General features: G+C 37.7%; 5 protein-coding genes across 7 annotated transcripts in view; 1 reads left to right on the top strand and 4 right to left on the bottom strand.

Moving 5' to 3' along the window:
- LOC127952730 (gastrula zinc finger protein XlCGF49.1) overlaps window positions 1-27,859 on the bottom strand; it is an 88,182-nt gene that overhangs the window by 13,123 nt on the left and 47,200 nt on the right. The window lies entirely within an intron of this gene.
- On the bottom strand, window positions 1,868-3,688 carry LOC127952734 (rano class II histocompatibility antigen, A beta chain). Of its 2 annotated transcripts, XM_052551441.1 has the most exons (6): window positions 3,535-3,688; window positions 3,083-3,358; window positions 2,727-3,008; window positions 2,486-2,612; window positions 2,367-2,394; window positions 1,868-2,281 (listed from the first exon to the last, which is right to left on the bottom strand). In XM_052551441.1, the coding sequence occupies exons 1-5, from the start codon at window positions 3,596-3,598 to the stop codon at window positions 2,391-2,393; spliced, it is 753 nt and encodes a 250-aa protein (XP_052407401.1). In that variant the 5' UTR covers window positions 3,599-3,688; the 3' UTR covers window positions 1,868-2,281; window positions 2,367-2,390. The 2 variants fall into 2 exon arrangements, with proteins under 2 accessions (XP_052407401.1, XP_052407402.1); XM_052551442.1 differs by lacking the exon at window positions 2,367-2,394 and having other exon boundaries at window positions 1,868-2,314; window positions 2,435-2,612.
- On the bottom strand, window positions 5,856-8,451 carry LOC127952733 (H-2 class II histocompatibility antigen, A-U alpha chain-like). The gene is made up of 4 exons (XM_052551440.1): window positions 8,337-8,451; window positions 6,857-7,102; window positions 6,348-6,632; window positions 5,856-6,203 (listed from the first exon to the last, which is right to left on the bottom strand). The coding sequence occupies exons 1-4, from the start codon at window positions 8,392-8,394 to the stop codon at window positions 6,004-6,006; spliced, it is 789 nt and encodes a 262-aa protein (XP_052407400.1). The 5' UTR covers window positions 8,395-8,451; the 3' UTR covers window positions 5,856-6,003.
- On the top strand, window positions 15,059-17,167 carry LOC127952714 (macrophage mannose receptor 1). Its single transcript, XM_052551414.1, has 6 exons — window positions 15,059-15,386; window positions 15,473-15,796; window positions 15,908-16,246; window positions 16,348-16,668; window positions 16,799-16,899; window positions 17,031-17,167. Exons 1-6 carry the CDS (start codon window positions 15,080-15,082, stop codon window positions 17,163-17,165), a joined length of 1,527 nt encoding a protein of 508 aa, XP_052407374.1. The 5' UTR covers window positions 15,059-15,079; the 3' UTR covers window positions 17,166-17,167.
- Window positions 17,295-21,238, bottom strand: LOC127952719 (gastrula zinc finger protein XlCGF8.2DB-like). The gene has a single exon (XM_052551423.1). The coding sequence runs from the start codon at window positions 21,148-21,150 to the stop codon at window positions 20,104-20,106; it is 1,047 nt and encodes a 348-aa protein (XP_052407383.1). The 5' UTR covers window positions 21,151-21,238; the 3' UTR covers window positions 17,295-20,103.

Here is a 27,859-nt window from a genome sequence, read left to right as displayed (position 1 = left end):
GAATTACGGCTGTGTAGTAAATGCCAACCAGTGTTGCCAAGTCTGTGGTGGTTGTTTTTCATGTCCGCTGGTCACAGCGACCCCAATACAAATAACGTGATATTTAGCCCCTAAAATGCGAATTATACCAAGGCAACCCTGCTAAAAAAAACTATATTTTAACCCCAGGAAGCAATGTTTAATCGGGGAATCTTCTGGAAGCGAGATTGGGCTAGTTTTGAGAAGCAACTGGGCAGGATTTGTTGTGAAAACCTGGCAATCCTGATCTGAACACTGGAGCGTCTTTACTGATGAGATCTACATGAGTTAAGACATGCACAGCCCTATATAATAAAATGGGTAACGTTAAGTTATAGCTAGCTAATTATCAAACGCAGCTACGGTTAGCCATCGCTAACATTAGCACATTTATCGAACAGCCTTCGATACATTTCTATGTTATAACTTCCCGAAAACAAATACACAAACTTATAAAACAAACTTCTAGCGAAATACTAACAGCATCTAACTTACCAATCCAAAAGAAATGTTGCAAGTTCGGAGTCGAACCTCATTTCTTTCAGGTCCATCAGTTGTCTCCAGCGATTAAAAGCAGTGCCGATGTTTACTCTGGTATTCTTATCAGATGCCAAGGGCTTCAGCTATCCTTCCGCTCTCTTCTCTAAACTGAAAGTAGTGGGCTGTACTTTCCACACGATTGACATCAGGTCAAGGTACGCCCTGCGAGTTATTCGTGTATTCGTTGCAGGTTGGCTGGTGGTTATGTCGCCCGCATACCGCCTCCCATGGACGAAACTGGTATTACAACACCTGCCGGGCCGGGGCTAGTAATGCTAATGCTAATTAAGGTTGATATCTCTGCAGCACTATAACTTGACATTTTTTTAATGACATCATCGCCCTTATTTCTTCTCATTCTTTTGATGCGTGTAGGTCATGTTATGGATATTTTTACCTCAATTTCTGCATATGGCACCTTTAAGAAAAGCCTACAGTAGTTTTTTTTATTTTATTTTTATTTTAACTCTCTATTTAACAGCATATTATAATATTTAAAATTAAAATATTTTCTTTCAGGTAGACTGAATGTTTTCCTGCCTTGCTAAATGTTGGGCTCATAATAAAATGAGTTGTATTTAATATCAAAACTGCAGTCCATGGCTGCACACCTTTTTTGTCATCTTTATTTTATAAATGCACAAAGTTTTGTTGTTATTATGTCTGTATACAAATAAAGCAGACCCTTTACAGATTTGATTGATGTATTGCTCTTATCTGTACGATCAAAACTGAAAGTGTAATTTAAGTTCTTCTCCGGGTTATCAGGAGAAAATGCCTCATGGTGGATCAAGGCCAAAGGTGTTTGGATCGTTGGTTTTTTGGGGGATGACCCCGTTAATGGATCTGGATCTTAGATATTTGAACCCTAATACAAACTGAAAGACCCAAACACACTAAAACACACGATACATACAGACAGTGTTACAGGAATTTGTGAACAACTGTATTAGGATCAGCGTGTCAAAGTCACATTCAAGTTAAACCAGTTTGGAAAAGTCCCAAGACAGAGTCACAGCCCTGCATAGTTTAGCTGCAAATCTAATGAAACTCACCTGAACCAGATTATACAGGTCATTTGCAAACTAACTGAAAGCGATTGGCTGTTCAGACAAGTTTTCCTCATTCTTCATGCAAAATGGTTAAAACACATGTTTTGGCATTCTCCAAAAAAAATAGATAGGGCTTAATTCCTTGATTTGAGTTTAAAGATCTTCTTAAAAAGTCCAAGAAAAATAGAACCATAATCCAACAGTTTAAAGCATATTGAACAGAGAATATGTAGCCTAAAATGTAACATACAACTGGATATAATTAGAGAATGTCACAGTTTTATTCTCAGCACACAGAATAGTAATATTTCACGGTCATCTGCTTTTGCTTCAGACTTGGCCACAAGTTAAAAAGAAAGAGTGACATGATGTGTAGCCAAGTATGCTGTCACATACACTTTCCAAAAACAACTGTAGCTTTTTAAACAAATTTGATACAATACTGTGATACAGCACTCATGATATCTTGATTATCTCTAAATCAGGATGACAACAACAGAAAACAGCATCTACTGAGTTGTGTACAACAAACCTCTAGCATCATTACTGTCGATACTGCCTAAAGATGCTGAAATATTAGCTGTAACACATCTGACATGATGCTGTGCTTCTGTCTTCTTCGTGTCGTGAAGAGTGTGTGTGTGTTTCTCCATGATGAGGAGTCTTTCAGTCTGGATGAGGGGAGAATAACTCAGCAATTCGTTCTAATGATAGATCACACAGAAATAAAGTTATCAGAATAGAGTGTAAACTCACCATCATCAATGTAGCACGAGGATGTCATCTATCAAAATATAAAGAGTAATGAGTTAAAAATAACATGCCGTGACGTGTATAGTGTAACTGTAATTGTTGGTATGTCAATGTCTTCTCACAGAGCGGTTGATGTTGACTTGTAGTAAATGAATCCAGCAGCTGCTGTGATGGTTCCCAGCATCAGTCCAGCAGCTCCAGCAGTGAATAACAGCGGCGTACTCCACTCGAACCCAGGCAGAGGAGGGTCTGTGAGGAACACACGGCACTGTATCATCACAGCATGCACTGGCAGATATACACTGTGTGCAGGAGTAGATTAGGAGTAGTGTTGTTAGTATGTGAGAGTCTGGTGTCTCTTACTCCAGTCATAGATCATGGGTTTCTGGAAGCCGGCGTGCTCCACCATACAGGAGATCTTCTCCCCAGCTTTGGGAGTGTACTCCAGCTCAGTGTGAATCTGGTGGTACCAGTCTCCGTTAGGCATCTTCTGAGTGGAGGTCACGTCAGAGGTCACCACTGCACCGTCCCGCAGCCAGGACACCTTGATTTTCTCAGGGTAGAAGTCGTACGCACTGCACATCAGCAGCGATGGATGTGTGCTGTCGCCCTGCTGCACTAAACTCAGCTTCACCACTGGAGCCACTGAACCAGGAAGAGCCACAGTTACATAGGACTATACACATTACCAGTACACCGTTTAGAAATGTGCCACATACCTGCTTTATCATGGATAGATGTTTTGTACAGTGCAGCATTAGGTTTACAGAACGTATCAACTTCAGCCTTTATTTGCTGTAAATACGCTTGATCTTTGTTCCAGTTCTCTGCAAATTTCACTCCAACCTCAGTAAACCCCACAAACCTCCCCACAGTGCTGTTGAACTGTACGTACAGATATTTATTGAAGTAAAAGTCCATCAAGAACACCATATCACTGAAATCACTGGAGCTGTAGATGCACTGTGGCCAATGAGAGTTATAATATCCATTCGCTGAGAAACAATCAGACACATCAACACATCAGCCAGTTGTTGTTATTAATAGAAAAGGTCCACTAACAGAACCATCATAAGTAACAGCGTTTAAGAATCTGTTACTGTAAATACCACAAACAGCAATGTATCCACATTATTCTTGGGTGTGTGTTAGTGTGGTGTGTTGCTCTCACCGGCGCCGGTGAAGACAGACAGCAGGAGGATGTGATGGAGACTCCAGAGCTTTGGCAGAGACATCTTCACCACTGAGAGCAGACCATACTCTCTTCATGATCAACAGATGAGTCTAAAACCACTGTCCAATCAGACGCTGTTCACTCATGTGTCACGTGTTGCTGAGCAATATCCTGCTTTCATTTTAAAATCACACTACAAACAATCTCTTTAATGGTTAACTCTGTAAACTCGATGTCCTTTTACTTACATTCCTGAAAAAACCTGCAAGCTTCCGACAACCTGTCCAGGTTTAGAGGAGACAAACACTTTTCTATTTTATTTTATTTATTTATTATTGTTCATTATTAAACCATTAAACTGTGACCAAGGTCCTAGAGGAACATTTATTTGTCTGGTGGGAACTGCATTGGTAGCTGGTTCCTATAACTGAGTTTCTGTAACTACTCGGGCTGCGTTTCACTTCCCTGTTAGCCACACACTCCTGAACTTCCCTAAGCACGTACTCTCAGGTGAATCCTGCCGCCTTTCTGAGGGGTTTCACTTCATTAAACGTAACCAGGGACGGTTGTTTGGACAGAGCCTCGACCCCTTGACCTTGACTGAAAGAGCGAGTCTGTTTTATATTTTTATTTATCAGTTTATGTAATAGGGACCATGCATATTCATGTACATTGTTGTATGAAAATACACCATGTAAATATGCCAGGATTAGTAAAAAGATACTATTTTTCATCTGCAGTCCCTAGGCCGGTGACATAAAAACTAACAAAAAAATAAATAACCAACAATCATATAACATTCATTCACTATGACAACAATACACATAAATAAAAATATACATCAACAATACAAACAAACAAGACAAAAATTGATAATAACAATGACATTATACATTCACCACTAAACTACCTTAACAGTGAAAATTTATGACTAATAATGACTAACAGTGCTGAAAAAAAAAAAAAAAAAAAATTGCGACCAACCGCATCTAAAACAATAGTCCGCGCCCGCACAATACACATGCGTTCACCGTGCACAATCATCCCGCACACATAAATACACACATACACACTCAAGATCTTTACTTATCCATGTATTCCAATGGACTTAAACCATGTATAATGTACATACAGTATATACATGTAAATATTTCCTAAATAAATAAATGCATGTGTGTGCATCATGGTGTATGTGTAAAAGTGAGTACGTCTGATTGTCTAAGAGCCACTGTTTTAATTGAGTTTTAAAGGAGGTGAATGAAGGACACTCGCGTATCACAAGGGGCAAGCTACTCCAAAATGTACCACCTATTATTGATATTACATTTTGTCCAAAGGTGGTACGTCTAAATGGTATCATACAGTCCCCTTTTATAGAGGCCCGTGTACCACCTGCAAAAATATGCACTCTTCAGGCCTCTCTATAGACCACAATGCAACATGGTTATGACGTCACCGCAGATCAAGTTTAATATACATTAAATGAATTATTTTCCTAAATATTGAAAACAGCCCAAACATACCTATTAGGGATGGTCATGTCCTCCGAATCACATCGGAGCATCAGCGTAAAGTTAACGATGCAATGCATTGATTTATAAAAGTGTGTGTTTTTTATATGTGTGTGTTATATCACAATGCATTGTTTTTAACATTTGCATTGGTAAAAACTAGTTCTTTTCTATGTAATTATTATCCAATATTTTCTATGTAGATTGATTTCTCCTCCCCAAGCTGTTTGCCAAGTGCATTCTCTCATCACTGCTGTTAAGTGAATACGATACATCTCAACACTAGAGAGTCACACAGATCATATATTAACATGGCAGAGATAGAGCTGCATCTTCCACACAATACCTGCAAATCCAGTGTTTACAAGAGAGATGCCAATTTAGAGAAAAACCCATACCATTTGTAAAATATTTTCTGTGTGAACTGGAAGCTGCGGCCCACTTTATTTCAGGACGGTGATGTATGGAAACTCTAGGTTTTATTTGATGCAGACATTAAACTTAAGCCTGAAAGGGTTAATGTGCATTTGAATGCTTACAATGGTCATGAAGTGCTTAAAATAACAATGTAAAGACAAAACAAAAAAGCCATTGATATGTAAATCAATTTAACCAGATTAAACAGCCAGTTTCTGAGCATTCAGCTGCACGTGAATCAATGAGCTGTTAGTCAGTGGATGACATCTGATAAAAACAATAGTAGAAAGTGACTGCTTTATATCACTCTAAAATACACTTCTACACATCTGTGCCTTCTCAGTCCCTGCGAGCTTTATTTCCAACGGTACACACAGCAATACACTGCCATAGACATTTCAATTTCATTAATATAGCTTTATCATAGTAAAAGATCTGAAACATGTTCAAAACTCTGAGACACAATTTCAGTTCATGACAAAATCATCTACTTTTAGCATGAAGGTAGCATTACTGATGAACTGCTGATGTCATGTCTTCAGAATCCTGCAGAAACGGTCTTTGACTGGGTCCACTGCAGTAAATGTTTGATGCTTTTGGCCATGTCTGGCGTGTCAGTCACAGTTGCTTTAATGATGAAGAAGAGTCCAGTAGCGACTCCCAGAAGCCCCAGAGTCAGTCCCACTCCACAGAAGAGCGCCGGACCCACGCTGGGCAGGACAGCCGCCGCCGGGACGCCTGGGGATTAGAGGAACATGTTAGATGAATTCAGTGTATGAATGTGAGGACAGCTGCTGAGCAATCCTCTCAGCGCTCGCTGTTTCATCTGTCACAGAGTCAGTGCTGCTGATTTTAAATCATCTCTCTGTAAACGGCTCTTACTCCATATTCTGGTCTGCGGTTGGCCCTGGAGCGCTTGGTGGTTCACTGTGCAGCTGTAGATGTCTTTCTCTTCAGGAGTGATCTTCAGAGAGGAGAAGACGTGGAAGGATCCGTCCCTGTTCGGCCGGTACTGACTCAGACTCACGTCTTCTGTCACAATCACGTTGTTCTTAGCCCACGAGACATTGACAGGTGGAGGAAAGAAGCCCATCACGTGACAGATGAGTGTGTTTTCAACACCCAGCTGCACATCGTTCCTCGGATAGATGGACGTCTCCGGAGGATCTGTGAACACACATAACTGTGTTGAACTCTGCAGCAGTACATCTGACCACTTTCAATTAAAATACTGGAATAAGAACACTAATGTCATATTTAATACAGTTGAATTCATAAAATGTAGCTCATAAAGTTATCTGTTAAATATATTACTATAAAACTGTACTTTAAACAGTTTTGCATGAGTTTAACAGTAATATAATTTTCCACAGTGCAAATTCATGTCGTACCCATCTCCTCTGGTGGGCTCTTGTAAACTTTAATGAGTACAGCCAGGTTTTGTTTGCATACTTCTTGGTCTGCAACACTTGCTTCATAAAATCCTGGAAAGCTCATAGGATCTGCGAAATCAGGTAACGTAAGGACTCCTGTCTCCTGATTGAAGTCAGCGTGCCACACCTCCTCCCCGTCAGATCCGATCATAGACTCTTTATCTGTTCCAGAACATCCAGTAATTGAGAAATCGTTATGCTCTACTGAAATGGAAGAAACATCAAAAGACAAATTAGAGATACAGAGTCCCAGACAAATAAACTGCACATCAGATATAACTAATGTGTTTAGGGAGTTAACACGAAACCTTTTTTATCAATTATTCAAAGCACCAGGCATTTCTAAATGAGCAGATGTTCTTTACAGCCGTTGTTAACACCCAATTTACTAAATGACCACTTATAGCTAACTAGTCATCCGTTAGCTAACTAGTCACATGATGATCTAAATAAATGTACAGCAGGGTTACACTTTATTTTAAGGTGTCCTTGTTTCAGTGTAATTAAACATTTAAGTACTGAGTAATATTAATAAACTACATGCACTAACTATATGGTTGCATGAAATAATATGTACTTACCATGTAACCATGTAAGTGTATGTTATGGAACTACTTACAGATTGTAATTGTAACAGGCAGCTACTGTGTGTTACACATGAGTCTGTTACACAGCTACTTATACACTTAACTACAATCTTGATACACTGTATTTTAAGTAGCTTATTTCTGTGTACTTCCATTAATAATTATGTTGTATAAAGTCTGCAACACATATGTAACAATATTCTGGTTACATAAATAGCTGTGTAACAGACTCGTCCTTGTAACATGTAACAATAGCTGCCTGTGACATCTACATTCATATAAAGTGTTACCATTAGGATTAGTGTTACTTGCATGTAATTGTGCATAATTATTTGTCATTATTAATGTAAGAACATGTAACATTACAAAAACTCTTATTTCAATGTTTGAATTGGTGTGTCTTAGAATATTATTTAAGTCTATTGTCTTAATGATTAAAGCACACTGGTTTGTAATACAAACAGTTTTAGAGTTGACTGCATGTGGTTATTGTCCTGGTTATTTCCCTACAGCAGCTAATAAACACTTACTTCTGCTTTAAAGAACAAGGTGGATTAGAATGGTTTCTGAAGATCATGTGACACTGAACACTGCAGTACTGATGCTGAAAACTCAGATTTGATCACAGAAATAAACTGAATTGACCACTAAAATGTATATGTTTTTATCAAAATACATGCAGCCCTTGATGAGCATAAGAGACTTAAAAAAAACTGTACTGATGCCAAACTTTTAACAGGTAGTGTAGATTGCTTAAAGAGTTAGTGCAAACATGAAATCATAAATCCCTGTACAGGCTTTTCATATAAAAAAACAGTGTTAATATTTTTATATGCAAAGTATGAACTTACACTGAGCATGAGCTGAGAGAAAAGCAGTGAAGGTAAGAATGGCCAGATACAGCTCCATGTTTGTCGATGACAGAGGAACTTTAGCCCAAATGAATGAGAGCAGGCAAAACTTAGTTTCAGTTTGTTAAACACCTCCTCCGCTCAGAATTTAACCCTTACTGTGACACTGCTGTATCCAGGGGTGGAGGGGGAAACAAAAACACTGAGGGACTGTCTCGCTGGTTCCACTTTAGATTAGCTGTCCTTAACAATTATGTACTTACGTTCTTTGATTGCACTTACATTTAAAGTACCTGCATGTTCAATCTTTAGTTATAATAGTGTACTTGTCTTGTATATTTAAGTTGTAAGTTCACAAAATAACTGCAATATTTTAACTTAAATTGTAACTAGTCTGCAGTCTCTGTTTACAGGTGTAAAACATTTTTGTTCATGCCTACAGCAATGTGATTAATATACTATATATTATTCAATGCATTATTATGAATGAAACAAATGAGTTCAGAATGCAGCAGAATACACCAATGTAAATCCAGTGATCACATTTAGCACATTACAGCTGCTCAGGAAGTTTGATATCATATAGTTGTACACCTCACGTGCTGTAAACAGCATGCAAATACTACCTTCTCAGCAAGAAGGAAATACGGTTTCATTTGATAACATTAGTTACTGCATTACTGTACGTAACAGGAACTAACAACAAATAATATATTTTAAAGCATTCTTTGATGGTGTTAGTTAATAAAAAAATGTATTGTTCATGTCAGGTCACAGAACATTAATTAATCCAAACAAATACATTTTAAATAAGCATTACCACTAAAAACTTATCAAAATTAATAAATGCTGAGGTCAACATTAAGTTTAATAACTTGCACGTCTTTACAAAAAACTGGTCACACTATTCACAAAGAAATTTACAATTACCATATCTTACGTTATAGGGACTCCATTGCTAGCACCAAAACCCACTACTACTCTAGTTTAATCACTGCCAATAAAGGAAACTCAAAGTCACTGTTTACCCTACTTAACAATATCACCCGACCCTAGGACTTTCTCCATTTGCAACTGCATTATGTCCTTCTTTACTGAAAAAATTAAAAACATCCACCAGCACCTTGGAACAATCCCTCACCTAAACATCTTAGCTGACTTTCAACCATTCATTCACTCATTCTCCTCCTTCCAGCTCCCCGCTATTTTAGAAATTACAGAACTCATCCGGAAAACCAAGCCATATACTTGTCAACTTGATCCGCTATCTGCTATCATTCACTCCTCTTTCACCACTGGAACTGTCCCTACATCCTTCAAAACTGCTGCCATTACCCCAATTTTGAAAAAACCTAGTGCCGACACCTCCGACTTCAATAACTTACGTCCTATATACAATGTACCCTTCATCTCCAAAATCCTTGAAACAAAGGTTGCCTCTCAACTCCATTTCTCATATTACATAATAACCTGTATGAACAGTTCCAGTCCAGTTTCCGCCCACTCCATAGCACTGAAACAACAGCACTTATCAAAATCCCCAACGACCTTCTTATGGCAGCTGATTCTGGACTCCTCACCCTCTTCATTCTCCTCGACCTGAGTGCAGCCTTTGATACCATCTGTCACACCACCCTCCTCAACAGGTTTCTTTCATTGGCATCACCCACACTCCATTAGACTGGTTCACATCTTATCTCTCTGGCCGCACTCAGTTTGTTCAGCTAAAATCTTTTAAATCCATTCCCTCCTCCGTCACTACAGGTGTGCCCCAGGGCTCTGTCCTCGGGCCCCTACTTTTCATCATTTACCTCCTTCCACTCTGCATTATCTTCCACAAATTTAACATTCACTTTCACTGTTAAGCTGATGACAGCCAGCTCTACCTCTCCACTAAACCCTCGTCCACTCTCCCGCCCACTCTGAAATAAAAACCTGGTTCACCCAAAACTTCCACAAATTAATCAGTAATAAAACTGAGGTTATCCTCATTGGTACCAAATCCACTGTATCCAAAACTGATCATTTTTCCCCCTTTTGATAACATTTCACCATCCCCCCAGGTTAAGAGTCCATGTGTCTTCCTTGACGGCACACTATCATTTCAATCCCACATCAATACCATTACCCGGTCTGCCTACTTCCATCTACGAAATATAAATTGCATCCACCCTACAGACGCAGTGAGAGCCCCTCCATCAGGCGCGTTTCCTTGCTTACTCAGCATTGGACGGAACATATGTTAAACATTACAATGTTTAACATATCTGAACACTAATAACATACCTGTACATTTACCTAAACAATTTTCTTTTTTTCCCCTATACTTCTATTTCTGTATATTTAGTACATTATTTAATTTAGTCTCATGGATTTTTTCTTGCGGGTCTATCAGATAAGTGAAAAGCTGAAGAGCATGGGACTGGAAAGTGAGAGGAAAATAAGCTGGAGAAAGAGAGAGGTGTTTCATCAGGAGAACAAACATGCAGACAATTCAAAGAATGACAGTAATAATCAATTTACTTCTTTAAAGTGACCTATAAAGCCAATATAAAATCCATATTCTTTGGAGTTAGTTGTAGTGGGATTACACTTGTTATAGATCAGATACTACGTTAATAAATCTAGATCAACCTTCTTACAAGAGTAGACACTTCTTCAGGAATCTTACCATTTATTGCTCGAGCTTTAAATATCTTGTAAACTTTTGATAACTCATACAGTGATGTGGAATATGTAAATATTTGTAAACACCCAGAAGAATTGGAGGGAAATCTTATGCACGTAGTGTGGGAGTAGCACTTTTCATTTAGTTATGCAAAACAAATGCAAAGACCATGGAAAAGTTGCTAGTTTCTTTGAGCTTTAAGTTACAATTTCACAAAAATTATTCCCTTTCTGTTTAGTTTAGTTTATTAAGATCCCCATTAGCTGCTGCAAAAGCAGTAGCTATTCTTCCTACATTATACAGAAAAAAATGTAGTGCACACATTCATACATAACAATACAACAACATACTAAAAATAAAACAACAAAACAACAGCTCTACATTGTTCATTATCACAGTGCACAGTTACAGCTATACTACTATAGGGTTCATAATTTTCACAATGTTTCCCTCTCTTCAACCATTCATATAAAAAAAGCAACAAATATAAATAATAACAATTATTCTAATGTAAATAAATAAAGTCTTAATCTTTCACGAAAAGTCATTGCATTCATTCCCAAAATCAAAAACTGCGGAAGAGAATTCACCATTGCTCTATACAGCACTGTTTTTTGCACAAGGTTAGTTCGACACGGACGTAACAAAAAGCGACTCTCTGTTGACTGACGAGTTGAACATTGATGCACAGCACTAAAAAAAGACGGTCTGCTGTATAGTATTTCTGGTATTTTTGTAATAATAATTTTTCTAACAAAGTTAACAATACAATAATTAATCCTACTTTTTAGACTTAGCCAAACTAACCTAGTATTCAATTGTCTAACACTAGTCCTGAAAGGGCAACTTAAAACTACCCGAGCAGCTTTTTATTGAGCAACTTGCAATTTTCTTAAATTCATTGCATTTAAATTATGTGTAATCTGAAACAATAATCAAAATAATTGTAGAAATATGAATCCATTAGGAATAGCTATTAATTATTATTGGATACTGTATACAACGGAACAGCGTGGATTGGACTGAAGAAAGGGACACAGAATGATGGTTTTGGTCTAATGGAGATGATCCACTCACAGAACAGTGCTTGGGATGTTGGAGAACCTTTGCGTGAACCACATTATTGTGCATTTGTTAATGGAGTTTGGACAAGTTATATATGCTCACATCCAACAGGCATTTCATGCTACAGTGGTGAGTTAAGAGTTTGTGTAAATATATGTTTAGCTGATTTAATTATTATTAATTTTTTTTTAAAGTAAAAGAAAGCACTGGATACGTCAAAGCTTGAAATAACTACTGCAGAAATCATTACACAGACCTGCCACCATCCAGAACTCAGAGGAACAAAGCCAGCTCAGCAGTAGGGTTCCATCAGGATGAAGGGTCTGGATCAGTCTCGTTTGGGACTATTGGGAATGGTTTGACAAATGGAGCAACTTTTATATTTTATTAAACACACAACCCCAAGTTCATCTACTTGTAGAAAATCCAATTATGCCACCTGGGGGAGTTTCATCCAGGAAAATAGAAATAACCCCAAAACGTATTATGAGGGTCACACAGATTCGCATCTCTAATAAAAAAAATGTAGGCAGGAAAAATAGGGATCATATAAAAATACCAAATTAATATATATATATTAAAAAAAAAATCCTCAAATCAACAATATACAAATAAAAAAATAAAAAACACACTAGTTCAAACTACGAGGTAAACAGGACTCACACGGAGCAACCAACTAGTCTGTATGGCTCCAATACTCAAATTAAGTATCCCCCACTCAATAACCAATATTAAATGTAGCCAAAAAAATTAGTTTGCAATAACCTACCTTAAAAAAAAATGTATATCGACTAGCAACGTAATGAAAATGATCTATTTGAATAGGAAAATGAAAAATCAGCGTTTGATCTTTTTTTTTCATGTGCATTTAGGCAAAAGCATTTCATACAGTAGTTATTTAGTTAAAACAGGTGCATTGTACATATTAATGGAAGTATAATTTGGTGTTTTCAGGTGAGTCAAACTTGGTGTCAGAGGTTTCTACAGTTCAATTTCCATTTCCAGGTTAATCTGAATCAATCAATGAAATGCATATGTTTCAGGAAATGTTAAAGTAATTATCAACACCTCTAATAAACACGCATATGAGGGGCATGGGATTTGCTAGACTACATGGCTAAAGGTATGGTCCATATTGCAGTTTTTCTGTTGTAGACAAAAACTGAAGCAACATGTACAAGTGACCCAAGATCCTTTGTTTTGTTTTGCTTATGGGCAGGGTTACCCAGAAATAACAGTAGTGTTGCATCATCACTCTTTAAGATGTATAGGACTCTCCTGACGTGACAGTAACAGTTCAACGTATGAGGATTTACAAACAGAAAGGTAAGAAATTACAACTGGAATAAGACTTTGAATGTTTCTGAAGAAGTCCTTTATGCTTACCAAGGCTGCATTTATTCAATCAATGATACGGTTGTGAAATATTATTACAGCATAAATAACTGTACTCTATTTTAATGTTTTCAAAAGTGATTTATTCATGATGCAAAGCTAAATTCAGCCGTCATCAACCTTCAGAAATCATTCTAATATGCTGTTCAGTTATTATTTACAATGCTTACTACAGTGAATTAAACTGAATAGGAGTGGTGATGGGGAGGAAAAATTGGTTTCCAGAGTACATTTATGTTTTCTCTCTGTGCATTAAAGACATTTGACACAAACTGCTGCAACACTTCTACCTCAAACAACAAGGTAAATATTAATGATAATAATAATAATGGCATGCTCTTAAATTTGCTGAAGAATTGCCTGGCATGGGGAACGAAGTGATTGTTCAAATTATTTTGTTAGTATTTTGCGTTACACTCCAGTCTCAAGACATCTTCAAGATAATATTTTTTCCCCAAAAAAATGTTTGTCCAGATGAGACGCGTAGACATGCAAATGAGCTTTTTGAATATGAAAATTATTCACATCTTGCCAGCACAAAAATCAGCATGTATTTGTTTGTTTGTGCGTGTGTGTGTGTTCAAAGTGCGTGAAGCCAAAAGCCATATTACGGTGCAATCCCAAACGCCCCATTCCATTCTGATGCTCATTCTTAAGTTTAAATGTTAATAAAAGTATCATTTTAGGCATTCAGGTGCGCCGAACTCTGAATAATATGGCTGCTATAGTGGTTCACTTTCAGTTTAAGGCTAATATGAAAGAAAAGAGTGCGTCAAGCCTAAAGTTTTGAAGTAGAAGGACTTCGAGCCCGGCCCATGTCCAACAGTTTATCAGAATTACTGGCCTGAACCCAACCCAAGCCCGCCTTTTTTCCCCCTGTTCTCCCAAAACAGCTTATGCTACTTATCCAGCTATTAAAATAGTTTAGCATCGTATGTAATGGCCAAGTGACTGTATTTCTATATTTGACTATATCAGGGAACGCATCCACTGGTCAGATGTACTGCATACTGTGGTTTGAATAATGTAAGTCACTTTGAATAAAAGTATCTTCCTTTTGATCCTGTGTTGCAGCAGATTAGATCGTACTAGACCGATTAAAAGGTGAGTATATTTGCATGATAAATCTAGGTCTTTAGATCATATAAGACTAAAAACTCTTCTTCTTACAATAAGTTGTCATTCAATGTCAAATGCACGCTTTCTTATTACGTTACAACATTTTTTATTACACTAATGATAAATGATTGGATGTTTCACCGTCCTCTCGGTGGTTGCTGCTCTTTGGCTACGGCAGTCATTAACAGTTTATGTCAAATCGCTGTTGTCGTTCCATCAGCTGTTGTTGCTCAATGTCCGTAGTGAGTGTGCATTAATTTCCTGCAGAAGTGTGACACAGAATGATATATAACTATAATCCAACAGTGAGGATCTGTGTGTGCAGTCATGGATGGGAGTGTGTTCGTGCTGCTTCTGCTGTCAGGTTGGTGTGATCATTTGTGATCTGGATTTATGAGGATGTGTTCACATACAGATGGTATAAGTCTTGTTTTTAACAGGGCTCCTATGCAGAGCTTCTGGTATTTTTCGTCAGTACTACTATATAAAAACAGCAATGACGTGGCCAGAGGCTCAGCGTTACTGCAGAGAGAGATTCATTGATCTGGCTACTGTAGACAGTATGGATGATGTGAACAGGCTGGTAAATGTAGTGGATGCTGGATACAATGGATCCGTTTGGATTGGACTGAAGAGGGCAACACAGACCCGCTGGGCTTGGTCTAATGGAGAAAACAAAACTTCTGAGTACTTCAACTGGGCTCCAGGACAGCCAAATGAGGGTGCTTATTGTGTATCGACATATAACGGATATTGGTATGATGCACTATGTAGCACTTTACGGTATTTTACATGCTACAAGGGTGAGTTCTTGTAAAATTATGATACACAGTTTAGCAATGAAACAAGTGCTTCAAACTCAGATTTTTGTCTTCGCCTCTATCAATAGGAAATGCTACATACATAATACAGATTGCTAAAAACCAGAGCGATGCTCAGAGCTACTGCAGACAGTATTACACAGACCTGCCCAGCGTCCACAACTCTGAGGAAAATGACCAGATTACTAGGATTATAAAACCTTCTAATAACTTCTGGATCGGTCTGTTCCTGGACTCTTGGGAATGGTCTGATACATGGAGTCGCTTCTTCAGACACTGGGCAGCAGGTCCACCATTAGCATCTGGGGACTGTGTTGGCATGTCCAGAACCAACTCTGGCAGATGGGCTCAGTACAGCTGTAGACAACGGACTCCTTTTATCTGCCATGGAAGTGAGCATGTCTAATGCAGTTTGTTTTAACCCAAAATTATTTTGTATTTAAGGCTTTAATCATAATTAATGTGTCTGTGAGCTATACAATTCTGTAATTTCCCTCCTGAAGGGCCTGTTGTACCCGAGTACCAGTTCATGAATCAAAGCATGACATGGCTGGATGCTCAGAGTTACTGCAGAGCGAGGTTCACTGATCTGGCCGCTGTAACAACTATGAATGATGTGAACAGACTGGTAAATACAGTGACTCCTGGACGCAGTGGTTCAGTCTGGATAGGTCTCCATGCTGTGGAGGTGAAACGCTGGGTCTGGTCTATGGGGGACATCTCCCAGGAAAATATGTGGCATCCAGGAGAACCCAATGGTGATGGAGAGTGTGTGAGGAGTTTTAATGGAAGCTGGTATGATGAGAGCTGCAGCACCGTCCTCCCATTTGTGTGTTTTAATGGTGAGTCCCCACTGTCACCATTTGATCTCCTAAGACACGGAAGATACAAACACTGCATTAACATCTGTTCAAGCTGATCTTTAGCTTGTGTTTCTGAACAGACAGCGCTGGTTTGATGATTACACAGACTGCCGTCACATGGAGAGATGCTCAGAGTTACTGCAGACAACACCACACTGATTTGGCGAGTATCAGGCCAGAGCAGCAGAATCTGATTGGTCATGAATCATCGCTCTGGATCGGTCTGTTCCTGGACTCTTGGGAATGGTCTAACCAATGGAGCCACTTCTTCAGGCACTGGGCAGCAGGTCAACCATCCCTGAGTTCAGGATCTAGTAACTGTACCGGCATGTCATTAGCCGATTCTGGAAAATGGGCTCAATACAGCTGTGATGCACAGCAGCCTTTTATCTGCTATGGAGGCGAGTTTCATTCAAACAAGTGAACACTCTTTAGGACACTCTTGAAACAGACATTACCAACAACTGACATGCTTTCATTTGTTTAGCTCCCCGCTGTGTTGAGGATGACATTAACTCTGTGTTTCTCTAGATGACAAGTTAATCAAAAACCAGATTGTCAGACTGAAATTTTCCTGTACTGGGAAATGCACACTGAATGATCCTTCACTACAGGCGGCCATTCTGAATGAGGTCTGTATCACTTTCATTGTCAAATTCTGAATAATTAACTGCACTGGCAACCGTTTTAAACAATATTACCCTTATTTCACATTGTTGGCTGTTATTGGGTTTAATTTGATTCTTCCTCGCTGGTCTTCCAGATAAGTAAAAAGCTGAAGAGCATGGGGCTGGAAAGTGACAGAAAATTAAGCTGGAGAAAAGGACAAGGTGGAGAGGTGTTTCATCAGGAGAGAAAACCTAGAGCCAGTTCAAACACTGCATGTAATAAGCCGTAATATACCTCTTTAAAGTAGTCTTTAAAACAGATTCAAAGAATATAAAAGTAGATTATTAGCAAAAGTATATAGTTTTAATGAACTGTGAAGTAGTTGTAGAAGTAGTAGCATAGTTTATCTTGAATGATGATAGTACAATAATATATTTATTGGAAGTGATTGTTAAATTATTTTCTTATGACGTTTCCTTTTCTAAATTAGCCATGTAATATTATAACTTCGAAAGGAAATATATTCAGTGAAAGCATCATTAAAGTATGATGCCATCATTCTCGTAATTAATTTGATTAGCAGAAATAATACGCATATTATTCCCATTTTCAGGTGATGCCAAATATGATTGGAAGTTTGATTAAATGTAGAAACTTTAATAAACTTTGTTAAAATTTAAATTTGCTCTATAAAACTGAAATTTGCCTTTCAAAATAAGATACTCTCTCATGGAAATAGGCGGGGGGGGGGGGGGGGTACCTCCTGAAATAATAATAAATGTTAGATAATAAAGTAGATAAAGATTTGTGCATTTAGCCTATTATTTATTACTTTTGTTGCCATCTTGCATATTTACCAATAATCGTTTTCACGTATCATAGCTTTCTATTTGAAGCAGGATCACGCACTTGTAGAGTTCAACCTCATGCCATTTTTACCCTTACACTCCGAAGTGCCCTTTTTTGGTGGTGGGGTTTTTTCTTCTTCAATAAATCAATGCTATTGGTCACACTTCAAGTCTGTTTGTCTGTTTTACAACTATTTATCCAATGAAAGGTATTAAAAAGAGCTTGTGACTACATCTTGTCGGATCCTCTCAAATCTCATATCTCCACCCCCTGAACGAAGTGTTGCAGGGGCCAATAAAGATCTTCTTGTTTGAATAAGTACAGAGTTTTCTTTCTTATGCAAGAAACACTGTGTATAAAGGCTCATGTTTTGTTGGCCTATTTGAGGTCCGAGACATTTGGGACCGGAGAGGGCTAGCATTTGCCATCTAACGTTAGTCATAGCCAGCCTGAGCACAGTAGCATTTTCTCTTTTATAAAATGAGATTTTTGGCCAAATGTATTTTACAACAGGGAAAAGAGAGCGCACATATAGCTACAACAAACTTTGAAATCGTTTGATGAAAATGTAATGTGATGCCCCATTTTAATGACAGACAAAATGCACATTAGCACACATTCGCTGTTTAAAAACCCCGTATTTGAGTTTGACACAAAGGGACAGCGAGTGTTCCTCGTCACCAGGTAAAATATATTTCTAAGAAATTTCTTCTTTGATTTATGATTGCTCATACACTTCCATGGTATTTTTTTCTTAGTGTTTTTGCATTTTACTATGGGGCCATTGAATGCTTGAAACTGATTAGCTGTCGAACGTTAGGTGTGCAATTGTTTTCCGGGAAACACACTGTGAAGGTATCTCCAGGCAGCTGTACGCATTACATGTTTATATTTTCAGTTAGTATAAACATGTTAATCTATTTTCAGAATAATTTCATGAAATAAATGTATATTAAATACAACTACAATATACAATTAGTATATTTATTTTTCAGTAGGATAGACGAATGTTTTCTGTGCTCACAAATTTGGAAGTTCCTTACTACAAACCTGATTGCAAAAAAGTTGGGACACTGTACAAATTGTGTTAACATTTATGTTAAAGTATCCTTGAGCTATGGAAAGGCACTATATAAATAAAACAACGTCTTTATTAAAAGTTACAAAAGCCATTCAATCAAGAGCAATGAGTGATTTCTTTGTGGTTGCTGTTTGATTAATATTAAGAAATTATTTAAGAGAATGCACTGATACAGTACGTTCAGTCGGCTATGTCTGATAAAAGATTTTAAAAATTTTTGTGTGAATTTGTCCGTTTAAACTTCATAGAGATCTTAATATATGCACGTGTTCTGAGGTGTGGGTTTACACGCTTCGGATGAGTGCACGCACAAATCTTTTCACTGCGCGTGCGAGCTCACATCCTCTGGCTCTTAAATGTTTAAACTGGCAAAGCTTAAATGAGTTTGGTTTAAACCCAGATATTAACGTGTGCTGTGCAGGTCTCACCTTATGATATCAACACCCGGGTGATGACAGAGTAAATGACTGCTCAGTGCTCATATTTCAGCATACAACATTCGTTTAAACAAGAGCGAATGGTTTGTAATGTATTGGGAAGCCACAGAACATACATTAGCTGAACCCTGTTTGTTTTTCCATATTACCAATGCATTGACAGATTTAAGTTCTGAACCGTGATGAAAAGTGTGTGGAGAACCATACGGTCGATTTTTTTCAGCGGACCGTTCCACCCTAAATATATATATATAGGCACTACTTTAATGACAAGGTGATGTAGTTATTGAAAAAAAAAACAACTAATAAATACCATTGATAGCAGCAATCATTGTCCCCTTCACTATGTTTAAATGGCCCGCCTAATTCAGAATATCGAGTATCAAAATAAGTGTCTCAGAAGTAAATACGACTTAAAAGCTTGTTCATGTCCAATTTCTGGTTATGAAACTCATATTTATGATAGTTCTGATATCAGTTGAAGGCAGCATGAAGTGCAATGTGAGTACAGGCCAGCAGGGGAGCTCAAGGCAACCGCGAAATTGCAAAATTACGTTGTGCTTCTTTTTGTTGGATGCCTGGCAAACAAATTCATTATAATTTTCAGCAAAACTAATTATTGCTGACATAGAAGACGTGGTCCTAGCCAGTACAGTGCAAAGACTGGAATTGAAAACCGCAGATATAGATCACAAAAGACAAAAAAACTGGACTAAGATTGAATGACATTTTGGATGCTTCAAATTGTGATGGCAAAACCATTTATATTACATTAAGCAAAATGATATTGTCCCTCTCCTCTGTGAATGTTCATGTCAACTGATAACATACAAACCAGTTCTCTTTCGAGTCCTCATGAGTTAAGATTGTGTGGATTCTATGCAGTGTAAATTTCTCATGTGCCTGTTAAGGTTTCCTTTTAGAGTAAAGGTTTTTCCACACTGTTGGCAGGTGAAAGGGTCCTCCCCAGTGTGAATCTTCATGTGGTAACTAAGGTCTCCTTTTTGGTCGAAGCTTTCTCCACACTGATGACACACAAATGGCTTCTCTCCGGTGTGAATTTTCATGTGTCTGTTAAGGCTTACTTTCTGAATGAATCCTTTTCCACACTGTTGGCAGGTAAATGGCTTCTCTCCAGTGTGAATTATCATGTGAGCTTTAAGGCTTCCATGCTCACTGAAACTCTTTCCACACTGTTGGCAGGTGTAGGGCTTCTCTCCCGTGTGAATTCTCATGTGTCTTTTAAGGCCTACTTTTTGCGTAAAGCTTATTCCACACTGTTGGCAGGTGAAAGGGTTCTCTCTAGTGTGAACTCTCATGTGCACTTTAAGGTTTCCATCTTGACTGAAACTCTTTCCACACCGTTGGCAGGTATAAGGCTTGACTCCAGTGTGCATCCTCATGTGCCTGTTAAGGTTTCCTTTCTGGGTATAACCTACCCCACACTGTTGGCAGGTGAAAGGGTTCTCCCCAGTGTGAACTCTCATGTGCAAATTGAGATTTTCTTTCCTATTGAAACTCTTTCCACACTGTTGGCAGGTAAATGGACTCTCTCCAGTGTGAATCATCATGTGAGCTTTAAGGCTTCCATGCTCACTGAAACTCTTTCCACACCGTTGGCAGGTGTAGGGCTTCTCTCCCGTGTGAATTCTCATGTGTCTTTTAAGGCCTACTTTTTGGGTATAACCTACCCCACACTGTTGGCAGGTGAAAGGGTTCTCCCCAGTGTGAACTCTCATGTGCAAATTGAGATTTTCTTTCCTATTGAAACTCTTTCCACACTGTTGGCAGGTGAAAGGCTTCTCTCCAGAGTGAATCCTCTTGTGCCTGCTAAGGATGCCTTTTTGAGTGAAACGGTTTCCACACTGTTGGCAAGTGAAACGCTTCTTTCCAGAGTGAATTCTCATGTCGATTTTAAGATTTCCATATTCATTTAAGCTCTTTTCATACTGTTCTTCCTCTACAATTTCATTCAGTACTTTGCACTCCCCTTTCAAGTCTAAGGTGAAAAAAGACAAATGAAAGTCACTTCCAGATTAACAGACATCAATACATTAACAAACGTATGCTAGATAGTACATGCAGTATATGCATGTGTTCGTACGGGTGCTTGGATTCCTTGAAAATGCATGAATATTAATGAAGTGTTTCCAAGGTTTAAAAATGCTTGGATTTGGGATTAAGAGCTTGAAACTGCTTGAAAATGCAGTTGCATTGGTTTTATAATAATTTGCTTTCTTACAGAATCATCTTTAAAGAATTTTACATTGAATAAGCCTAATTACTTCGTATAAAACAAAAACAGCTCAACTCGTGTTAGCTGGTGTGATTATAAGATGATCTGCTGGTCTTTATTGATGTATGCCCTAAGATGGAACAGGGGTGCGTTTCTCAAAAGCATTGTTAGCTAACTATGGTAGTTAGTTCAATTGAAATATATTGGTAACGAAGGAACTTGCTACCATAGTTGCTTTTGGGAAATGCAACCCATAGCAGAGATAAAATCATGCAGAGCAGTTGCTGCTTCAGTCAGCATTGAAAATGACAAATACTTTTTTTTTTGGTAAAAGCCAATTAAATACTTGAGTCCTTTTTTTCCCCATAGAAGATTCTGTTTTTTCAAGCCATATAAAATCTTAAATCAAAATGTCCCCGCTCAGTTAAACTTAATCTTTTAAAGGGATCATATGATGCAATTTCATTTGTTCCTTTCTCTTTCAAGTGTTACAAGCTCTTAGTGCATAAACAAGATCTGTAAAGTTTCAAAGAATTTTTTTTTTTTTTACAAAAGTCAACCACAAACTCCTAAAATGCCTCGTTCTAACACGCCCCCACATCTCTACATCATTATGTGGGAAGATTTGCATGATCTTCAAACATTAAAGTTCAAACTTTGCAAGGACAGTTTGGTGCTTCGGACTCACAGCCTGTAAGTACGTTTTTTATATATAAATAATTTGCCACTGATGATTCAAATATGAGTTTTGAGCAAATATGAGTTGTTATTTCTTAGATTACAAATGCAGACATGGTTTTATGTTTATACCGGTCGAACCAGTTCTATCTGAAATATATCTGAATGGTTGGAAACTGTTTGTGTCTACTCCACAAATATCCTAAGTTATTCGGTTTAGAAACGTGCCTTACACTACCTCAGAAGTGAAATAAACCAATGTCCTAAGTTATTCAGTTACTCCTAACAATACAATGACTGAACTGCTAAGAAAAAAGCAACAAAATGATGTGCACAATCAGAGCCGCTGGACTGAGTCTCGTGCTGGGAGATCGCATCACTGTATGTTAAGGGGCATAACATTTCCATCACACACTTGAGGCATTCAGGCAATCACAATGCACTAGATAGCTGGCCAATCACAGCACACCTCGCTTTTCAGAATGATGAGCTTTGTAAAAATTGGTACCCGTTCAAACCCGGTTCTTGACGCATACAGTGCTATGAATTCCATGAAGCACAAAACGAGGACGGAATCTCAAAATCCAGTCATGAAAATGAAACTTACATTTTAATAAGGACAGTCAAGGAATTTGTCAAAGTTAGCATAAATTAATCAAATCAAATCTCCATATGGACCAGTATTTGTAAAAGTTGGTTGAAATATGAATCTTGTATGTTCTGCATGTCTCTGTGTGAATGAATGAATGGTTTTTTTACTACATTGACTGAAGTGCGTGACACTTGCAGTATTGTCAGCATCTGCCATCTCAATATGGACATAAATACATAAACAACATCACCAGAACTGTTCTTAGTCATTTCACAAGCATTTTACCATTTCATTTGAGTAAAACTAGTGTCAATTTAAAGGTATTCACGGCATCTCGTCAAAATAAAAGTTAATTTTTACATAAAGGCACTGTGCTAGATATTTTACCATTATTTAGTAGAATGTATGTGAAACTGCTACTACTGTTGAAAAAATTAATGAAACTTTTTAAAGAGATAAATCACACAATATTTCTTCCATGTTTTAATTTTAATAGCAAATCCCCTTTATTTACCAAAAAATAAAATGTGTTTAAATTTAATAAATTAAAAGACAAATTAAATTTGGGTGAAACTTGTTTACTGTTTTTCATCATTATATTAATTGTAGAAAAAAATTAAACAATTTTAAATAAGTATAAAAATGGCATTGGTTTCATTTTTAGTGATAAAAAGTATGTGTTTTTTTATCAGCATATTTTTGTGTTTTGCTTTGGTACCGAAATCGGTACAGAGAACCGTGGATTTTCACTGGTATCGGTACCGAATACTGAAATTTTGATACCGTGACAACCCAAACTCAACTCAACAATGTGTTTTTGTAATGTTTTTTAACCTTAAACCACATAAACGCAATGTATTACACCAAATATACTAAATAATGTTTTTTTTGCGGCATCATATAACCCCTTTAATACTGTTGCAATTAACATGAAATCTGAAAATGAATGAAAAGTGTTGAAATCATCCATTTCAGTGATAGGGAATTGTTGCTAGTTTTCTGTATGTTTTTATCCCAAATTGAATGAAATTAATGAAAAGTCTATAACTGTGATCCTCAAATCTGGCTCGCGAGATCCAGTTTCCTGCAGAGTTTAGCTCCGACTCCAATTAAACACACCTGCCTGTGATTTTCTAATGATCCTGAAGACACTGATTAACAAACTCATGCGTGTTTGATTAGGGTTAGAGCTAAACTTCGCAGGAAAGTGGATCTCGCGAGCCAGATTTGAGGATCACTGGTCTATAACATACTTTGGTTAAAAAAGCAAGCCATTTTAGTGCATGTCTCTTTAAATGCTAATGAGCTCCGCCCTTCTTCCATGGGGTGGCAAGCAGTTCTCTGAGACTGTTTATTTTAACTGCATTTAGCCACAAAACTTGCTAACTAGCATATTAATAGCAAAAACTACACTCATTTCTTCTGTAGGTAAAGCTGGATCACAAATGATTCGTGCAAACAAATGCATTTGGGTAGATCAGGGTGCATTATCTTCAAAAACAAATGTATTCCACTTTGTCTTCAACGGCTCAGACGTTGGGAGTAAATAACGATTGCTATGTTCATTATTACATCCAACAATAGAAAGCCTCAATCGCTTTGAACAATGTTTCTTAATCAGTGGGTCGTGGATCATTCTATACAGGGTTGCAAGACTTTCTCTGTGTTCTCTGTGTGACAGCAGCACAGCCAGTAAATGCACTTCACAAAAGGCTCATTGCAACAGTGACATCCAACAAACTGTATTTTCGAATGTTGCATGTTGAATAATTATTGCCGTAACTTTCTAACTCTATTTCCAAACTGTCCTATCACAATAATTTAATGCTGCCATGAACGGCTCTTATTGGACAAGGTCTTACTCTCTTTATGTAATGTTAATTTGCTCTTTTTACAATGCATTGCTTTGCCAGACCTACTATACTGTACGCAGCCATCGCCTGTTAGCAAAATGCATCAGAATCAAGCAGTTGCACACATTTCTGGAGGAGAAACACTCTCCCCTGGCAAAGCATTATTTGGAAGCTGAATCGTTTGTGAAACTGGCATACATGTCAGATATCTTTGACCAGCTAAACCAGGAGTGTCAAACTCAATTCCTGCATAATTTAGATTCAACCCTAATTAAACACACCTGAATTAAGTATGTGAGGCTTAAATGCAATCCAGAAAGGGGGGTTTTAATAGCACAATAACATGATTTAAAGTGAATAACTCAAGTATGTATGTCAGTCAGGTTTCAGGCCCCACCATAGCACAGAAACTGCTCGTTAAGATTACAAATGACCTGCTCCTTGCGTCAGATCAAGGCTGCATCTTATTTCTAGTCTTACTTGATCTTAGTGCTGCGTTCGACACCATAGATCATGACATACTCATAGATCGATTACAAAACTATACAGGTATTCAAGGGCAGCCTCTAAGATGGTTTAGATCCTACCTGTCCGATCGCTACCATTTTGTTTACTTAAATGGCGAGTCATCTCATTTATCACCAGTAAAATATGGAGTGCCACAAGGATCTGTCCTAGGTCCTCTTATATTTTCAATGTACATGTTGCCCCTTGGTAATATTATTAGAAAATACGGGATTAGCTTCCACTGTTATGCTGATGATACTCAGCTATATACCTCAACGAGACCAGATGAAACTTCCCAATTATCTAAGCTAACAGAGTGTGTTAAAAATGTAAAAGATTGGATGACCAATCCTTTTCTTCTATTAAATTCGGATTAGACAGAGATATTAATTATTGGACCAAAAAAAAAATAATACACAGGATCTTGTACATTACAATCTGCAACTAGACGGATGTACTTTTACTTCCTCTAGAGTCAAAACTTTTACAGTGGTTTAGCTCCTGCGTACCCAACTAGCCTTCTAAACACTGGACTTTTGGTATTTCATAGGATAGAAAAAGGACTAAAGGAGGTAGAGCTTTTTCACATTTGGCTCCCAAACTCTGGAATAGCCTTCCTGATAATGTTCGGGGTTCAGACACACTCTCTCTGTTTGAATCTGTTGTGTTCCTGTAGCTCAACTGGTAGAGCGTTGCGTTAGCAAGCAAGCTAGCGCAAGGTTGGGGGTTCGATTCCCCGGGGAACACATGATAGGTAAAATATGATAGCCTGAATGCACTGTAAGTCGCTTTGGATAAAAGCGTCTGCTAAATGCATAAATTTTAATTTAATTTTAATTTAAATCTAGATTAAAAACGCATATCTTTCACCAAGCTTTCGAATAATGTATCTCTTAAATTGTGAGTGTAGTTGCATCTGATCAAATGTGCATTCTTATTCTTCAGCTTGGGTTAAACTAATTAATTTTACTTTGTTAGATCAGCAGCTATGCTAATGATGTCTCTATGTGTTTCTCTGTTTCTGCTGGGATCTTCATCCCGTGGTAACTAGGATTTACACAAGCTCCAGTCTGGATCCAGAACACCTGAGAAGAGATGATGCTGACCCTCAGAGGACCTCAGATGATGCTAACCCTGAATCAACAAACAGAACTAACAAATATTGCTACAAGTGTGACTGCATCATATAATAATTACTGTTAATAATGTTCATCGTCTGGCTGATTACATCTTGTTATATTTTTTCTGAAAAATCCTGTCATATGCACATAAACTGACAGTCACCACTTATAAGCTACTATTAAATATTGTAGAAACGTAATTTTCTGTAAAGTTGCTTTGTAATGATTTGTATTGTAAAAAACGCTATACAAATAAAATTGAATTGAATTGAATATGTAAACATAAATTAACACAGTTGTAAAGTGCTGGAAAAACCTGAAAATGCACCTTGAAAGAGCTTGAATTTGACTTTGGAAAAGTTGTAAAATCACCTAATTTTATTATATGCATAATACTATAATATATAATAATACTATAGTGTTTTTTTTCTCCTGAATTTACTCTATTACTTTTACTGTAGTATGGTTCAATAACATATAGTGTGGATGTTTAATCTGTGGCTTCAATGGACTCATTTGCTAAGACCTCACCACACTCAACACACAGTGGTTTTTCGTTCGTTGAGGAGTGACAGCATTAAAATACACAATGCTGACATCTGGGACGCCACTTTTTGTGTTATGTATTCAATGCATGTCTGAAACAAAAATTGACATTTAATTATTTATTTGGGGCATTTGGAGTTTTTGTTTAGTTTTTTCAGGTATTGAAATATCCCAAATTAATAAGTACAGTAATCTAGCAAAGTTTCTCTAAGTATTTAAAACCTCTGGAAATGCTTCATAAACATCATACACTTCTGTAGTGATTGACCTTTTAATAAGGATCAAATACGAATGAAAACCAACCAGTTTGTTCCTCAGTATCTTCATGTTTGACTCTGAACGGTTCTTCTATCTTCACGTCTTCACTCTCCTCTTTAATGGCCGCTATCTTTATAATAGTCTGTGGATCTCAGCAGGAGTCTTTCTCTGTGTTTGGACACTCTGTCATGATTGAGATGAGAAGAATTAACAGAAATAAAAATAAATGCAAACCAGTCCGATGAATCTTTTCAGTTTGACAAAGTGAAAACATGGGTTTGAGGTGCAAGTAAATTAACCACTTACATTACTCAGTTGAACGTACAGTAAAAGCAGTATTCTTCATGAGGATCTGAGTGTGCAGATTAAAAACTAGCCTAGAGCACCATCTGCTGTTAAAAACTAAGCTCAGAATCGATTCCAGAGAGAATCGTGATGTATTTGGAAAATCCCGAGATAGGTATAAACGGAGGTCGGAGCCACCTCCAAATGGGCGGGTCAGCTCCAAATGGGTTGGACTTCAGCTCCAAGTGGGCTGTACAAACCCTCAGAGGCTTTTGATTGGTTTATTGAATGTCACAGCGGTAATGCACGCTGCGAACCGCCAAAACAAAGAAGAACCAGACAGATTTTCAGCTCCATGTACGATGAGTTGAAGGGGTAAGTTTGTTAAATAGTCTTAAGACTTGTACAACGTATTACAAGTTGTAAAAAGTACATCATCTTGGCGGTTGATGTTTTAGTTTTCACGTAGTTTGAAAGGATTGAGACAAGTGTGTTCGTATGCTGCCTTCTTGTGCTGTCGGAAATTTGATGATTTCCACG

This window comes from Carassius gibelio, chromosome B3, assembly GCF_023724105.1.
Source record: "Carassius gibelio isolate Cgi1373 ecotype wild population from Czech Republic chromosome B3, carGib1.2-hapl.c, whole genome shotgun sequence".
NCBI lineage: Eukaryota > Metazoa > Chordata > Actinopteri > Cypriniformes > Cyprinidae > Carassius > Carassius gibelio.
This window is presented reverse-complemented; position numbering and strand designations above follow the sequence as displayed.

Bases quoted from the DNA above. Each gene is read 5' to 3' on its own strand.
- LOC127952719 (XM_052551423.1), bottom strand. From the start codon at position 21,150: ATGAGAATTCACTCTGGAAAGAAGCGTTTCACTTGCCAACAGTGTGGA.
- LOC127952733 (XM_052551440.1), bottom strand. From the start codon at position 8,394: ATGGAGCTGTATCTGGCCATTCTTACCTTCACTGCTTTTCTCTCAGCT. The intron at 7,103-8,336 runs GTAAGTTCATAC...CTTCCATTTCAG, and splicing joins TCTCTCAGCTCATGCTCAGT to TAGAGCATAACGATTTCTCA. The intron at 6,633-6,856 runs GTACGACATGAA...GTGTGTTCACAG, and splicing joins GAGCCCACCAGAGGAGATGG to ATCCTCCGGAGACGTCCATC.
- LOC127952734 (XM_052551442.1), bottom strand. From the start codon at position 3,598: ATGTCTCTGCCAAAGCTCTGGAGTCTCCATCACATCCTCCTGCTGTCT. The intron at 3,359-3,534 runs GTGAGAGCAACA...ATTGTTTCTCAG, and splicing joins GTCTGTCTTCACCGGCGCCG to CGAATGGATATTATAACTCT. The intron at 2,613-2,726 runs GTAAGAGACACC...TGTTCCTCACAG, and splicing joins ACCCATGATCTATGACTGGA to ACCCTCCTCTGCCTGGGTTC.
- LOC127952714 (XM_052551414.1), top strand. From the start codon at position 15,080: ATGACGTGGCCAGAGGCTCAGCGTTACTGCAGAGAGAGATTCATTGAT. The intron at 15,387-15,472 runs GTGAGTTCTTGT...CTCTATCAATAG, and splicing joins GTATTTTACATGCTACAAGG to GAAATGCTACATACATAATA. The intron at 16,669-16,798 runs GCGAGTTTCATT...GTGTTTCTCTAG, and splicing joins GCCTTTTATCTGCTATGGAG to ATGACAAGTTAATCAAAAAC.